Source organism: Ixodes scapularis, unplaced genomic scaffold, assembly GCF_016920785.2.
Source record: "Ixodes scapularis isolate PalLabHiFi unplaced genomic scaffold, ASM1692078v2 PGA_scaffold13__105_contigs__length_92229423, whole genome shotgun sequence".
Lineage (NCBI taxonomy): Eukaryota > Metazoa > Arthropoda > Arachnida > Ixodida > Ixodidae > Ixodes > Ixodes scapularis.
This window is the reverse complement of record NW_024609839.1, coordinates 2534246-2551497: the sequence shown is the minus strand read 5'-3', so window position 1 is coordinate 2551497 and position 17252 is coordinate 2534246. Positions and strand designations below refer to the sequence as shown.

Genomic DNA, 17252 nt, shown 5'->3' with positions numbered 1-17252 from the left:
CACAGTAAAAGGGCAGAGGAACTCAATAGCATGGTAATTTCCAATGCAGCGCTAACTTATCTTCATTTTAAATATTTATATTACTGCAAAAGCTAGAAGTTAAAAAAAAATAATAGAAGCTGCGATTTCACAGCCCACAGTACCAGTATTATGTTATCTGGGTTGGAATTTATTATTTTTATTGCCAAGTTGATGAACCGATACATCAATTTTAAAAGAAACAAATATTTAACATAAATACTCCAGTTCAGCCAGAGACAGGCATCATTCGTGGTGATCCATGCTTTCCAACGTCTGCCTAGAGCAGACGACGCACCCACAGAAGCGATTATATAAATTTAGGCCGCACGCTGGCAACACGATTCTATCTTCACTGAAGCACCGAAGAGTAACGCATCCTTTTCCGCTAGAATTGTTTTCCCACCGATAGTATGCGACAAAATAAACGCAAGAATCTACGCCGTCCCGCGCACAAACGTGGAGAGACTATGGGGCGGCCGTTGTATCCCCGCTTTGATGATGATGATAGCGCGACCGTAGCGCCACCTCTAGGTCGATCTCGAGGCAGAGACCTCGTTACTGCTAGAGCAAAAGCGCCGTCTGCGACAAAAAGTAGTTCTAGGCTTCTTTTTCTTCTAGCTGTGTCAGACTCCTCTGACCGCAGCGTGACACGACATTAAAGACGGACGAAGATATGTCACTTTCAACAATACTTAAAGGAGCTGTGCAACAATTTCAGGGCTTCGCTTAAATTATTGTGGAAGCCTGACACTTCTGAAGTGAACTACAGAAAACAGATTTTGCCTGGATACCCTAGCTTTTATTTTAAAAAAATGAAAAAGATCCAAGTTTTCGCCGCCTCTCAACTCGTACGTCTTCCGGGTCATGTGCGCAGCGACGTTGAGGGGGTAGGCGCGGGGTTCGGGAAAAGTTCTCTTTAGAGCCGTCAGTGAGCAGCAAGAACTCCTCCGCTCGTGACCGCGTGACCACGTCCTGGCGGGTGCCGCGCGAACAATATGGTGAAAGGAGGAAAGTCTCATCCGGGTCCGAACATAGCCCGTCCGGCCCTGTCCCCCTCCCCCTTTGGCTTCTGGCGGCTGTTCGCGGTAGCAGAGAGAGCCGACGGTTTTGTGGACCTAGGACAGATTAGAACGACAAGATTTGTAGAAAAGTTACCTTTTATCGAGCAGGTATTCGCACAACTTGCTATCTTTCTACAAAATTCCCCTCTGACGTCACGCCGCGTGTTTCTCATGGCCGCCGCTCGTGGCTGCGGGTCAGGGAATATTCATAATTTTGCCTCGCTATTACGCGGCGGAATCGCAACATTTCGATGAAAGGAGGTGTTTTCTGTCATTTGTGACAAGGTGAACAATATCAAAACCAGAAGATACCAATTCTTTCAATGTTAAAATCGTTGCACAGCTCCTTTAATACGTACCAATACTTTTCCGAGAACAATGTGGCTTTTGAACAATATTTGATTGATCACAGCCGTGTAATCGACCACCTCCACTCAAAACATCCGCCTGGCATTAGAACCCCCCCTCCCCCCCCCCCCCCCCCCCCCCCAAATTAGAGTGTTCATCGACCGTATGCTTGTCTCATGAACTGCTCCCGAAGTGCTCGTCACTCTAGCGAACAGCAGTGTTGAGGTGGTGGACGGTACGAATCCAAAGTTGGTTCGTTTCACAGCACACGACTCTTGGAGAGCAGACGACAGCCGGTTCCTCCGGGTTTCGCATTTGACGTAGTGACACGAACGCTCCCATGACATAGTGTCACACGGGGGCGGATCCAGAGGATCCCTCGAGGGGGGGGCCTCAAGATTAAAAAAAGGAGGGGGGGGGGGTACAGAGAGGGAACTCTCGCTACACCTCTCATGGAATGTTGGATCTTAGTTCAAACCTACGTATAAATAGTAGTGATAGGTCTCTACTAGTTAGACGCCTATCTACTATTAAAGACCTATCCCCCCCCCCCCCCCCCCCCCGTCCAGGATCCACCACTGGTGTCGCGCGCCTCGTTTGAACACTCTTAATAGGTCGTGGGGCTGTAGCCTCCACAGTTCGCCAAGTTATTGTGAAACGGAGTATAGTATGATAAATGCACCACCCGAAGAGACTTTAGCGAAAAGTTTCATTGGTTTATTTATACAAATTAATTTACGCGCGAATATCGCTTGAGAACGCCCTGCAGTGCGATGAAACGTGCAGGCTTTATTTCTTCTTCAGAACCTTTCTCATGGCCCGAATCTCACGCTCTTCAGCAACTTGGTCTTTCCTGATGTCGGCCAGCATCTGCAGGAACTCTCTCGCCTGCTCCTGCAAAATATGCATTCAAACGGCCCTAATGACACCAGAGTAGAACATGACTCTGCTATGCAAAGATTGACCGTGCACTGTACAGCAGTGCATCCTGACGAGAGACTCGTCAAGATCCATGATCCCAAACTGCAGAACATGGGCAAGGAAGAAGACAAGATATCAAAATGGACACACAAAGTAGCCACAGAATTTCTACAAGAGCTTTGAAAATTGGACAAGTTAGAAAATTGCCACTCCTCGCAGCTGTAAATATAGTTAGGGGAAAACTGTTTGCACTGTCAGAGAAAGTTGATCAGTGTTGCCAAGAGCAACTAAATATGATGGGGTCAGAGTACCGCATTCATTTTCCATTTAACAACAAGTTCGCATTGAAGAAAACGGAATGTGCATAAAAAGTGAAAGCCGTTTAAAACTCCCTGCAACCCCGAATTAGAGAGCAGCTCTTGAGGAGGGAAGGGTGCCGAGGGGAAAGTATACCCCTCACCCTGCCTGTTACCCTTCCCTCCGAGCGGCGTCGCTGTCGGCGTAACCGTGAGGTCACGTCCATATAAACACGACATGACTTTAGTTCCCCTAGTGTTGCCAGCCTGCCAGATAAAGTCGTCGAGCCTGCGGTAATCATTAAGACTCTGGCTGGCAGACAAGCATGCGAGTGTGCAGCAAAAGTTAGTGCCACAGCTGCATTGCCCTCGAGTTTGCTATTCCCGTCTCACTTTATTTTGCAGCCCAGAACAGCTTCTGGTCTGCCTGGTTCCTCTTATTTTCTTGTCAAAATTTAAAAGGACTGGGTTCTAGTAGTACTACATGTTGATTGCAAGGGGGACAATATGGCAGCCACAGTCAAGGCTCTTTCTAATGCATCAACTGTCCCATAAAGCGAACCGACGTCATAAGCTTTTGAATCCGCGCCAAACGGCACCTTTCCCCTGTCCCAATGAAGCAAAGCCTGTCGTCTGTAGCAGAAATCTGATGGCTCCCATTGGCTGGTGCGCCTCATAGTTTCAAGGAACGAGGCTCCCGTTGGCTCTTGAGCAGTATAACTCCAAGGAATGCAACCAGAGGATCCCTTTCCATGGTGGCGCAGCGCACGCAGCGGCCTGGTAGGCAGTAAAGGGGCAGCGTTTGGCCGCAGAGCCCGCACGGGCAAACTGCGGAGAGGCTGCTGTGGCCGAGCTCAGCGCGGCCACTTCACGAGAGTGCGCGCTCAGCCGTCGACTGCTTCCTCGGCAGCAGCGAAACGTGGCCGCCCACGCCAGTACGCCGCAGACGAACCAAGAGAGCAGAAGAACGACATTCATGCTTTTGCATTCACAACTCGTAAGAAGTGCTTAGGTGTTCTCAAATTTTTTTAATGCATTAGCTTGTACAGAGATACATCATAGATGCGTTTACAGTCAAACCCGTTTATAACGAACAGCAGGAAACGCTACGATTGGTTTGATATAGCAAGTATATAGCGAAAACCATATACAACGAACCTCCATGATGCGTTCGTTGTAAGGCAAGTGTTTCTCTTTCTTTCTCATCTCTTCACTTCCGCCTTGTAACAACGCGCTAAAAGATTTTTTTTTTTTTTTTTGCTTGCGTGCAGAGTTTGTTATTTAGCTGATCTCCCCTTCTGAATCGCTTCTCTTCCTGGGCAAAAGCTTTGGGATGAAAAGAGTTTTTCTTTTTTTTTTGTGCGTGCATACATAGTGAATTTTTTAGCTTTCTCCCCTTCTATATCGCTTCTCTTCACTCAATTTAATATTAATAATAATATTATTAATAATCCTTTATTTCTTTAGTGCCCCAGAACAACCGTGAGGTTTTGGTGTGGTGGTACATCAAAACCTTTGCTCGCAACTTGAGCTTTTGGAATTTTCTTTCTTTACGTGTTTTTTAGGTAAACGCACAGGCTAGAAGACGATTGTTTATGAGTTTTTGGAAGCCTTCCCGGGGGGGAAAAGTTCGATATAGCCAATATGTTGTTCGTTATAAAAAGAACTTTTTACATGCATTTTTATTCAGATTTTCCGCGAGTTCGATACAAACAATATGCGCTGTACGTGGGTTCATTCTAAACGGGTTTCACTGTATACTGTACCCAAAAGTGTTGCGCTCAGGAACGGACCATTTCATACCCAAGAAAAGGATACTGTGGTGACACCAAAGGTCACCACAGGAATTATACCGTATTTACCCGAAAATAGGTCGACCACGAAGATAGGTCGACCCCTATTTATTGAGCCCACCGAGAATAAAAAGAAATAATTCAATTATAGGTCGACCTTTCTTTTCTTTTAAGCAACAGGGGAAAGTTAGGGCAAAAGAAACAAACCCTTATTTACAGCACTCTCAGCTAAATCACAGGGCGATGTCAAAAACTTATTCATCGTCAGAACTTCCGCACATATCGTTGTCCGAAGCTTCGTCAGCTTGGTAGACATCCTCGCAAATTGGCAACAATACCTCACTGACACCGTTGTAAAATGACGACAAGAAGAAACGAAAGAAGGTGGAGACGGGCGAGCGACGAAAGAACAAATACTAAGACACGAGCAAAGCTGCGAGCCCCGTGAGCAACACGCGACCCGCCGGAAAAAGAAAAAAAAAAAAAAAAAAAAACTAAAGTACCTCTGTTTTTTTGTTTTTTTTTTTTTTTGCGCGTTTGCGAGGAAGAGAGGAATGGAGGGCAAAGTGCACGGCGCATCGCGTTCCTCTCCCTCCCCCTTGCCCAGCAGGGGGAACGCTACAGGCGTGATGGCGAAACCGAAGCCCGAGGAATGTGCGCGAGAGCCCTAGCCGGCGGCCGCGGGCTGTCGGCTGCTGCTGTTCGGTTGTTTTTGTGCATCAAAAGCTTTTTGAAACAAGAAGCCGCGCGGCTCTACCGCAACGCCGGCTAGGTGATTGATAGCTTCATACCTTCGGTAGGGTTTCAAATTTTGGTCGGCGAATTAGGTCGAAATTCTTTGGTCACGATTATAGGTCGACCCTCAATTTTTGACAACATTTCCGAAAAAAAAAGGTCGACCTATATTCGAATAAATACGGTAGTTTGTGGGGATAACAAACTTGATTACACATCTTGGTATAGTAATAAATGCTCCGAAGAAATTTCACTGAGAATAATTTCCTGCTAAACAAAACGAGGTCTAACCCTATTCTGTGTTCTTTCAGGTTTGAAACTCTGTGCTGCACACAGTATTGGGCATGTGCCCACTATAGAGTAGGGGACAACTTTCCGTGGCTATGTAGTCAAAGTTTTGAGACTATATGCTTGAGTGCCAATTTAAATTGATCGAACATGCACTCTTCCTCTCCGAAAAATGCAAAGTGTGTTTGCCTTTCCCTCGCACAACTTCTTTATAACGCAGAACATATTTTACGTGTAATTTTCTATGAGAAAATAGTCGTGAACGAATGCCCTAGCCGAGCGCCGTGAATAAGCGACACCCTGGGAGGGTTGCACAACGTTGAGGTGATATATAAAGTTCGAGTTGGGTCGGTGCAGTGCCAGTCAGATGCCCACTCAGTTGCGTAGCACAGCTGCTCTGGAAGGATTGGGCTCCCACCAGAACGTGCCAGCGAGAGCAGTGTGACGTCGTACCATGTGTCCGCTAGTCGTACCATGTGTCCAAGCCATACAAAGGTAGTGCCCGTGCGGCGCGCTCGGGCACCACGGATGTTAGCCCTGGTAAACACCTGTGGCGTGCAATGGAACATCTAGCATAAACCACGCATGAAGTGCGGTTTGTGCTAGTGTCTCACACGCCTGTGCGGCGCACAGGACACATTCTCTGTCAACAAGATTGAGGAAATTTTTTTCTAAAGTAATTTGATTATCCTTTTTTATTGACATGAGCAGGATTCAAAGTATCGAGGGTTACCCACTCGGAAATGTCGGCCGATTTCCTTACCTTGGACAGCCTCTTGGTGTTTTTCATTCTCTTCCGGCAATTGTCTAGGCCGTCTTCATATTCTTTTTGTGCCTTTTCCAGGTCTCTCTTGGCACTGTCCAGGCTGGTGGAAGATACATTTTTAGGAACCGGGTGAAAACTCCGTAACTATAGAAATTAAAAAAAGTTTACATTAGACTACCATCACTTCCTATAGGGCAGGCAGGAGCTTTCAGCCCGAGAGCCACCAAGGATGCCAACAGAGTAAACACTGAGTAAGGAGGATTTAATTTCACTGTGGAAAGATCTACAGATGAGCCTTCTATACCTGCGTAAAAAGGAAGAAACCCATATTAATTCTCCTTCAAATTTGGAATGCTGTAGCAAAAATAATAGGAACAATGACATGAAACACAATCGGTGCACAGCTATGCAGGCTATGGAGGTGGTGTTCAAAACGGTGAAACTCGCTGAACAGATTATATCTTTCCAATGTCTGAAAAAGAAAATTGAAATATTCAAAGATATTAAGGGGAGGCACTGCACTCCCTTGGGGGCTCAACTTTTTAAATATTTGTGCTATTTCAAGGAAGTTGGCAGGGTATACTAGGCGTGCAGACTTAGGTTAATTCTGTGCCAAGTTACAGCCTCATTTCTCAAAACTGGTGCAACTAGTGGCGCTGAGGAAAAAGACCATAGTTCAGAAACGGCACTAAAATGGCACAATTTTCCTGGAATGTAACGATGGGTGATGCTAATTAGTAGTAGGCTTGGAATAATTGTTATTCACATATGTACCGGGTGAAACAAGGAGACGGTAGGCTCTTTAAATCGATCGGAAAATTCGGTTTCTTAACCTATCGCGGTACGACTTTGTGCAGCGTTGCCCACAGATGGTGCATTTTTTTGGTAAAATTTGCAAAGAGCGAACTTACCTGAGGAAAAAGTAAAGAAAGAAAAAGGCTTAGCTCCTATGGAAACGCAGCGACGCCACCGGTCTGCAATCAACACGGCGCCGTTTTGCACGGTAGACAAGAGATGGCGCAACGAACGCCGCCAACGAACGAGCATACGGGCGCCGAGAGCCGGCCGAGGTATTCCTCAAAGGCTCTTTAGCAGACGATCTTTTCGACTCAAAAGCGGCGCGCGTTCCGCAGGCGGCGACAGTCGCAGAAACAAAAAAGACAGGCGCGGTAACAACAAGGAACTGCAGTTCCTTGTCTGCTAAATACGCCGGCTCTCGGCATCGTCTGCTCGTTCGTTGGCGGAAGTTGGCGTCGCGACCGCTTGCGCCATCTCTTGTCTACCGTGCAAAACGGCGCCGTGTTGATTGAAGACCGGTGGCGTCGCTCCATTTCCATAGGAGCTAAGCCTTTTTCTTTCTTTACTTTTTCCTCAGGTAAATCCGCTCTTTGCAAATTTTACGAAAAAAATGCACCATCTGTGGGCAACGCTGCACAACGTCGTAGCGCGATAGGTTAAGAAACCGAATTTTCCGGTCGATTTAAAGAGCCTACCGTCTCCTTGTTTCACCCGGTAGTAGTGGAAAAATGAACTTTGAAGAATAGCTTTTCTTCCCCTTCATTTTTACACTTACGAAATTGCATTTTCTTTGTCAAAGCAATAATCTTGAAAGGGTAAGTACATAGCCAAGTGTTCTAGTAAATTTCACTAAAAACAATAGAAAAACTGCCTGGCAGGTATGCAGGCATCTCAGTCATCCAACAATAGATTTAGAGTAATAAAGAAGAAATTGTCAAAACATAAAGCTGAGAAGGATGCATGTAAAGGGGGGACACTGGCTAGAGTGTCCCCCTTTAAATTATAAGAACTATTCGAGAAACTGGAATGACATTTGCAGGGGATATTTAACATCAAAAGTAGGTGTATTGTGCAAACGTTCAGTTCTCTAGGACTATTTTTCATTCCTGCATAAGAAGATGTGCCACTCTTCGTTAAGAAATCTATTATATGCAAATGAAGCTATTAAACACTTTTTGCCTGCTTGGATATAAAGAGGGAGATGTGAGTCTTCGAGCTATCTAGTTTCTATAACTCAAATGTAAATATTTCAGGAAGAGTTATCTCAAAATATGAGATGCATATCTGTTCTATGTCAATTTTCGAAAACATAGTTCTTCCTCAATGAAGACTTCAACTTAAAACAAAGTAAAGTCGATAGCCCAATTCTCCAGTGAATTTCAGTTCAGAAAGACCTTGATTGTGGTATCAAAATAATTTTACCATTAAACAAAAGATTCCTTCATATGAAATTTGCAGCAAAAAGTAACTGAGAAAAATGTATTCAAACATTGAACTGCTTTACTTTGGTACTGCTTCACAATGTGTTGAAAATATTTCATATCATTGGAACTATTTGGCATATGGTTATCAAATTTAGTGTAAGGGTATATAATAAATTTCTAAAACCGAAAACATCAAATTAAAAAATGAGCCTTTTAGAATAAAACTTGAAATTTAGGCCCATGTCCCCCGCCCCCCCCCCCCTTAAAAAAATATTGAACCAAAATATGGATTTCCCAAAATAAGGCCGCAGAAACGTGGAACGGGACGCTACGAACTCCAAAACATCACTCGTACATCGATATCTCAAACGGATGGCCGCACCTCTAAAAAAGAAGAGGGCGAACAAGCGAGGTCTATAACGTCATTATCATCCTGGAGAATTTGACAGTGAGGGGAGGCGGCCTCGCTTCTTTCCTCGCTTCGGTTGACCAGCTCGACGGGACATACCGAGGAAGAGAGGGAATGAGAATCGATGCGACGTCCCGCCTATCCATCCAGCCTTGTTTTGTGAGCTCAAAAATGTGTGTTTATCTTTAGATAGGGTGTGCCATTTTATCTGAAATGGGGCATAGGTCAATCCTTCCCCTGCACGGTCCTTCTCCGCCTGGGCCACAGTTTCCATCTTTCTTTCTTGTGGTACATCTTCGATGACTGGAGCGCTTTCACATGGCCTTCGCAACCTTTACCTGGGTGCATACGACTCTGTGCATACGACGCTTGGTGGCTGGACACCCACTTCTGACAGACCTTCCATGATGCCTTGAGGCTTAACTTGAGGACTGCAAGGGCCACGGCACGCTCCACTGTCCTGAGGGAAGCAAACTCCACCTTGAGGCACCTCTTCCACACTAAGGCATTGAAGCTTCCGTTGGTGTTCCGAGTATTCCTCCGGGAACACCTCTTGAGCAGATGCCTCCTTGACGGGCGGTTGTATAGGGGTACCAGCTCCCTCGCAATCTCCTTGGAGAAGGCTCCCTTGTGTGGCCGGGACGCAGGTGGTTCTCCCGCTGCCTCGGGGGCCTTGCTCCGATTGTGGAAACACTTGGAGTCCGTGCCTGTGGGGCATCCCATGTGCTTTGGCTCCTCGTCAGTGGAGTATGAGTGCAGAAGGGAGGTGTTGGTCAGCTTCTTCGTATTGAGGTTTGTTAGGTTCCCTTTCTAGCAAAATTCCTCCTTTGTCTTTTTCGGGGCTTCTGGGCCTGTATACATGTTTTGCGACATGGTTGACACAGCCTTCCTTTTTTATCTCCTTGTCATAATGGTCGAGATTTGTTACCTTGGAAAAGACCTTGCTGGATCGCCATCACACAGCATGGTCGTATACTGCATACCGTGTTGCACCACTGAGCGTCAAAACAAAATTGTGGCTGCTTTTTTTTTATGGCAACTGGCTCTGCCAGTTGAGCAAGTGATCTTTCATCGACTTGTGTACCACTCTAACTGGCTTTGGACCCTGGGTGCACAGCTCGCAGTAGTGACCGTGGACGCTCAAGTCAAGCACAAGATCACTCTTGAGTTCGATGGCGACACCAATACTGAAGAGAGACGTGTGGGCACGTTAATGCCAGGTTTCGTCGTACATGACGCACATGTCTAGATGTTGCCTGTTGTTGGCCATCTCTGCTTTGCATACCAACTGGGCAGTGCTCATCACGTTGCTGGCAGCTGTGATAGCTGCATCGTGTACCTTCGCGGCAACTTTCTGAAAGGCCTTCGGAGTCATTGGCAGCGGTAGATTTATGCCAGAAGGCTGGGCAGAGAAACTTCCTCTCCTCCTAGCTAAAAGTTCCCATTAGATCCAACTGGAACTCCAACTGGTTTTAATTGGAACCAATTGGTTTGAGTGGTTCCAACGGGAAGCACACTGGCCAATGGGTCTCACCAATTAAAATTATTTTTCCAGTTGGAAATTGAATACGTTCCAACTGGTTCCCATTGGTTCTTGTTGGCAGTGATCAATTGGTCGTCCGAAAACCTTACTGGTACCAATGGGAAAATTACAGTTTGAACCTAATCGGAATTTTTAACTGGGCTCTCCTTCGTTCCTACTGCTCTCCCTTCGGCCTCGATTGCCCTCCTCTCCTAACAAACTTCCTATAGTCCGTTGCAACTCAAGAAGGTAGGGCGAGGGTAAGATAAGCCAGGGAGGAGGAAGCAGATGGAATGCTGAAGAAGAGAGGGGGAAACCTCTCTAGCCTCCCGTCTGCTTCCTCCTCCCTGGCCCGTCTTACACTCGCCCTAACTTCTTGAGTTGCAACAGACTACAATGCTCGCCCTTTCTCTTCACCTGGCGTTGCCTTTGCCTGCACTGCACACAACTAGTGATCGAGTGTAGGCAAACAGGTCAACTGCTGAACTTCACAAGCTAAACAAGTCTAGCATTTCACGCCATGTTTGCTTAGCCCGATGTGCTCCCATTTTCGAGTATCAGGTGACCAGGGTAGCCAATCAATCGAAGAGATGAACTCTCCAATCCCTGTGATTGGCCTAAGCCATTTGGAGCACCTTTCGGAGGAGCCAAAACAGTGTTTTGGAGCAGCAAATGTAGCCTTTGGAGCAACCAAGACAGTGTTTCGGAGCAGCAAAAGTGGCTTTTGGAGCAGATATTCTAAGAAAAATAAAAATATTTGTGTTAAGTGCTGTACAAACAGAGGGCACTTTGTGTGGTGTTCTGTTCCAATGTGACGTGTTGTGATGGAACTCGCTGCTTGTGTTTTTAGTGCTCAGACATCCCACAAGTGTACAGTGCTGTAGGCACTGTCGAGCAATTCCGAAATACCGCTTCCCGCCGTTTAACTAGTTCCCGACACTCCAGATTTTCGTCAAAAGTAAGCAAACGTAAAACATGGATTGCAAGCGTCCCGGCTGGTGCCTGTGTCGTTCAATCATGTTCGCATACACGTAGGGCAACTTCGGCAGGCTTGCAGTTGCGCGTGCGTCGTCGCGCGAGCGAAGACAATGGCTACTCGATCTAAACCGAAACCATGCCACTCCGCTCCGTCTGACTGTCGAGCATACGAGAAAAAACAGTCCAGCTGCGCGTGCTTGCCAAGCCGGCAAACAAGGTACAAGCTAAGCACAAAAAAGAACCTGAGCGCATCGATGCAAGACATTGCGAGCCAGGGTAAAAAGATCTTGGATCGCTTTGCGCAATGACTGATCTCGCGACAAACAAGCGCGCTGTGCGGGTTCAGCGTGCACACATTGCCTTCTTTGCTTTAGCTCACTTCGCTTCACCAACTTTCTCTTGCGGCCGATTTTTCACGTACCGGGGAAGCTCTCGAAAGAAAACCCACCGAGAGAAACCTAGGTAATCAATACTTCGACACAACAGTCTTTCAGTTAAAGAGGGATTTTTTTTGTAACGTACGATTAAAACAAGAAAAGGAATGTTGATGAACATGCGGCAATACTTGGTTTCATTTTAGAATGCGTCATATGTACAGCAATGTGGAGACGGCAAGACCCGACATCGCGCGACCACAGTGACTGAAAGGCAGGGACCAAATATACAATTTTCCCACGGCCGTTGCTTTCAGGAGCGAGTGCTTCAGCTCTCAAAGTAACTCCTACCGCGCAAAAATATGGTTTCGTTTCACAGCATGACGGCATGTCTGGTACCCGGCATGCTAGCGTCAGAGCATCCGCACACACCCGCGTTTATCGTTGAAAATGTTTAAAAAAAAAAAGATGCGTGACAAGACCCACGGCACGACGAGACCGCGGGAAAACCATGCAGGGTACTTTGTGTCAGGCGGCCGCTTCCGCCACATAACCCACATATGCTCAATTACAATACTCAGTTTAGTTTTGGTTTTGAAAGGCGACCGAAATTAGTTTTTTGGCGCAGGTTTGGCACAGATCACCCATATTTTGGCAGGATGTAGCAGGGTTAGCCCCTTGGTGCAGTTTGGCGCAATCGATGCACATCACTGCAATCCTTGCAACTCAAGAAACAATGTTGAGATGCAATCTTACATGCTCTTTTTGTGGCCGACATCCTCCTCCTGCGTTGCCTGGCTTGTCCTCTGCTCGGCGGAAAGTTCTGCAATCTCGGCCAAGGCTTTCTCCAACTGCTCGTAGACGGCTTCCTGCTCGTCTCGGAGTTGCTGCACACAAAATTGCCCTCGCTCAACCTAGAGCCAACGAATCAACTAAGCTCCGAGTATCAACACTGTACTCCCTAGCTATCTCGTGGGAGCCCCCGTTTCAGCGCTTAGCACAGACCGGGCGTAATTGATGATCGTTGAAACTGTGAAGATGAGATGCCTCGAGCGCTCAAACGATGTCGGGAGTTCAGACATTGTTTTGGATTGTGGCAGTCTTTTCTCACACTCCTGAAAAACGGAAGGACGTTTCCTGCAATTTCGGGTAAAGCTTCAGATAGCTGGCAACAATGAGTGTCGTTCCCCCGAAGCAGGGCCTATTTATTGGCTAGTTCAACCAGTCCCCTTTCGAGAACGCTGGAGGTTCTTGGATGTATGTAGGGTTCCGCGTTTTCGGTTTCTATTTTTTCAAAATTCAGCGTACTTTTTTCGGTGTTTATTTTAATATACAATTTTCGGTTTTTTTCGGCGGATATTTATGCCCACAAAAGTTTATCGGCTTTTTTCGGTGAATATAAAATAAACACCAACCGACACCGGATCAGTTGATCCTTGTACATAGCTCTGATGTTTGTGATCACTCAAAGAAGAACGGCACAGATACATTGAAAAAGAAATGGACACTTCGTTTGGCAAATGTGTGCAACTGTAAAAGAAACAAGAAAAAAAAAATAGAAGTACAAACAAGTCAGATATGAAGCCTATGCCCAATAAACATGGAACTTCACTTTCTGTACATCAGGATTACGCAATCTCATTATAGTACACACACATGTACTTGCCAAGGTTCTTCTCCTTAATCCGCACTATTTCTCTTCTGTTAATATGCCCCTGAGCTTCGAGAATGCCCTCTCAACGCTAACACCGGACACGGACAGGCTGAGGAGATGAAGCGCTGCCTGAGCCAGCATCGGCCCATCAACCAGTTGTGACCGCCGAAAAAGGCACGGTGCGACGTTTTAAAGCACAACACAACATGCAGAGCTTGGATCACGTCAGTCTTCCTTAAATGTAAACATTTCGGCGGAACTCCGCCTTCCTTACAACGAGTTTGAAAGCATGCTCGTACATGGCGAAGTCATGGGGCATTTCGGACTTCACGTTCTGATCAATGATGCGCACATTAAACCAAAACGTTGTGATGCCATTCGTGTATCCCATACTTTCTGACACGTTTCGATAGACACTGTCGTTCCACTTTTTTGCCACGGCTCTGTTGTACGACTGGAAGGTCAAAGTGACCTTTTCCGGTTAACACTGAATTTTAGAAAATGGACTGGACGAACTTTTATCGGTTTAAATCGAAAAGGCCGAACCTAAAAACTCACCTTTTTCGGTTAAAACCGAATTTCCAAAAATGAATTCGGCGTACTTTTATCGGTTTTTATCGGTTTAAACCGAAAACTCCGAACCCTAGATGTATGGTACCACACTTAGGCTTGCTCACAAATACAGCACCACACTAATCCGGTGCTAATTCAGATCTGGAAACTTTACGTGCCCGAGACAATGAGAGACGCTTTAAGTAGCCGAGACGTTACGAGAATGTGTTGCAGTGCTTAAGATTCTGGCAACCCGCTCCCCTTTTTGGATGAAGATGTTCGATGATGTGTGCAAAGAACGCCGTCGAAGTACCAAGCTTGACCCAATACTAAAAATTTTGTCGCTTACCCGTTGCGACAGCGGACAAAAACAAACACCAGGTGCGCCTCTATGGTCCGTGTAGGATCTCGTAAAATTGATCTCGCTGCAGCGAACTACCCATGGGTATTGCAAGTTGCGAGAAGGAAACATTTATAGTGAGGAAATAAACTTCAGCAATAAATGTGTTGCCAATTACGGCACTGCATTTGTGAACCGGCCTTTACACGACTATAATCCAACCTTTCCTAAAAGTATGGTCATTCAGTTTCCCAAAGACATACTACGCTCAACCGACATCGCCCAACTTTCAAGAGATAAGAACATCTCGCAACAGAGAATTTTGCTCTGGACCCCTTTTTTCCGGTAACCAAATGTGCACACAGCAAAACATCTGCTCACCTTTACGACAGCTTCTGCGCAGGCCTTGCTTTTCTCTGCTATCCTCTGGTCCCATCTGAGCTCCATAGTGATATTTTCTATGTCGAACTCGTACTGCAAAGAAAATGCACTAGACTAAGAAGCACATCTACTATACTCCACTTCACCTTACGTGTGGGCGCAGCAGATCTTACGAGCCACAGTAGCCAATCCAAGGCCGTGTGGGCATCATGCGACCTTGGAGAGGGGGCACAGCAACGAGCGGCAACCGTACCACGGGCTACGTCCACGGAGCGGGATTGGCTAGGATAGCTTGTAGCGACCGCCGCGTTCAGACGTATAGGTGAAACGGAGTATAATGCTAACCCTTCTAGGCTTTGTGTGCTTGTGTAGTGTAGCCCATTGGGCCGCATTAAAGCCATTCTGGCAAGGATGGCTCAACAAGCCGAGAGATTCGAAAGCATGCAAACATTAAGCTGGCTGAAAACTGAAAAAAAAAAATAAACAGAAAGTTACTGAAATTTATATTTTTGTGCAAACATTCAAATATTTTAATAGTTGCAAATAATACGCTATTCAATATTCGCTTTGAGATGAACCGAACACCGGTGCAGTGCAGAGAAACAACACCCGCGAAGCTCGCTTGCGTGGGTGTTGCCTCTCCGCAGTGTACTCGTGCTCGGTAACACGCGCGTTCAACAGGGCAAACCCGCAGTGATCAACGCTTCGTAAAGTACAAACATCGCAGTCGCGTGCTTAAAAAGGAAGCACACTTCAAAAGCGGGGTGGAGCATGAGCACACCTGGTGTATTTAAAAAAAGAAACAAACTTTGACTAGGGCTATTATGCAAGAGTACTGTCGCCCAGCTGTACTCATGAATGTTGCTCCCAAACTTCCACTTGCTCATTTCCAAACTCCGTTAATTTCAATGTCACGTGTGATGTCATTATGGGAAACGTCCCATAACGCAACGCAGTTACGCCGACGCTGCTCAACCCGGAAATTGGTGCCTAAGAACTGTGCTCTAAAAAGGGGGGATGTAGACCAGTACTAGTTTGTACCAAGAGTGCATAAGGAGAGGGAGCAATCCCTCAGCAGTCGTTCAGAGGCCAAAAACTGAAATTAACCAGACATTCAAAAAGAGTGCACGGACGGTACACACCTTCTCAGAAAGCTCCTTTTCATTCTTGATGTAAGCACAGAGCTTCTCTTCCACCCGCGTCATCAGCTGCGAGAGCTGAGCAGATGCAGCCTCGTTGCAGGATTCCTGCTGCTGCACGTCTTCTTCGGTGAACACTGGTCGCAGGTCAAAGTCCCGAAGCACTGCACTCTGCTGGCCCCGCAGAACACTGCTCACAGGCTTCTCCAGAAGCTTCAACACTGCTGCCCCATCCTCACGCACATCTTGAAGCTGAAAGTAGGACATCTATCAACGTACAGTACAGCCGACTGCCAAGAACCAGGGGTTATGTGCCTTGCATGGTTCCCTATAAGCAACGAACCCTCCTGCACTCGTATTGCGTTGCGCTCCAATTTAGAAAACAGGCTAAACAAGTACAGCAGCATCCTAAATAATATCAGGGTCACTTGGCTGTATTTAGAAGATGTCACCTCGAGAGGTATACCTCGCCAGCAGAGGACATGCAGTGTAAAGTCACACTTGCATGTCTAATGACCATGACAATGCGAAGGCACAAAAACCCCCCCTCCTGCTGGTTCACGCTGGTAGGAAACTATGCTTCAAACTACCGTAAAATGCAGAGCAAGCGCCCACTCAAAATATGAAGATAATTGCGAAAATTGGGTCATCAATTTTACCTATATATGGACTGTGCACATTTTTTTCAGATGTTGCAAAATTTGGGGGGGGGGGGGGGCGCTTAGAATGGAATGGTCGGATATCGGTATTTTATGCTATGTCTAGCAGCTCACTCGCTTTTTTTCTCTCTTATTGGTCGTACAAAAGAATAAACAATTAGCAAGAGTTCGTGGAAAGGAGCATCCAAACCTTCTCGTGCTCCTTCTTCCAGCCCATCTGTAGTTTGATGTGCTCTTCCTTCAGGGCTTCAATCTGGTTCCTGCTGCACCTTATGTTGTCCTGCAGCTCAGACCTCTTTGTGTTGAAGGTCACCTCGTCCTCTTGCCTCTGAATCTTCTCCTGAAGCCCCGACCCAAGCCCGCAGAGCTCGGCCTTGAGCATCACTTTCTCCGCTTCTGTAAAGAATGAAAACGGGAAAGAGAATAGGTTGTGCGGCAGCTTTTCGCCGCCCCGTGACTTAACAATCGCCGCCGTACGGTGGCAATTACACATTTCCAAGTTCCCGCCTAAATGCGAAATCAAGCACGCCCCAGGAGGTGCTACTTCCTGTTAAGTCTTTAGAGAGCCATAAACGTTGATATTAGCACCGTTTCGCTTTGCTGGGGCTATTTATAGTTTCAAAATAGGACTCTTTGTGCTTGATATGAGCGCACGATGGTTGCTTTGCATGCTCTCACGGTAGCGACTACTGGAACAGCAGCTCTCCCAATACGCTTTTCAAAATCGAGTTCTGAGAACGAGAGCTCCTTGTCCGACGGAAAGGCTCTGTAACGTACGTCGGTTCGGAATCCG

At 46.5% G+C, this 17252-nt stretch overlaps 1 protein-coding gene across 1 annotated transcript in view; it reads right to left on the bottom strand.

Annotated features, from left to right (window-relative positions):
* Window positions 1-2125: 2125 nt before the first annotated feature.
* LOC120845771 (kinetochore protein NDC80 homolog) overlaps window positions 2126-17252 on the bottom strand; it is a gene marked incomplete at its 5' end in the record, with an annotated part of 52759 nt that continues 37632 nt past the window's right edge. Inside the window, 6 exons of the mRNA XM_040503451.1 lie at window positions 2126-2324; window positions 6227-6329; window positions 12491-12621; window positions 14662-14754; window positions 15804-16052; window positions 16650-16855. Of these exons, the coding sequence (XP_040359385.1) occupies window positions 2220-2324; window positions 6227-6329; window positions 12491-12621; window positions 14662-14754; window positions 15804-16052; window positions 16650-16855 (887 nt within the window). The remainder of the gene's footprint in view (window positions 2325-6226; window positions 6330-12490; window positions 12622-14661; window positions 14755-15803; window positions 16053-16649; window positions 16856-17252) is intronic.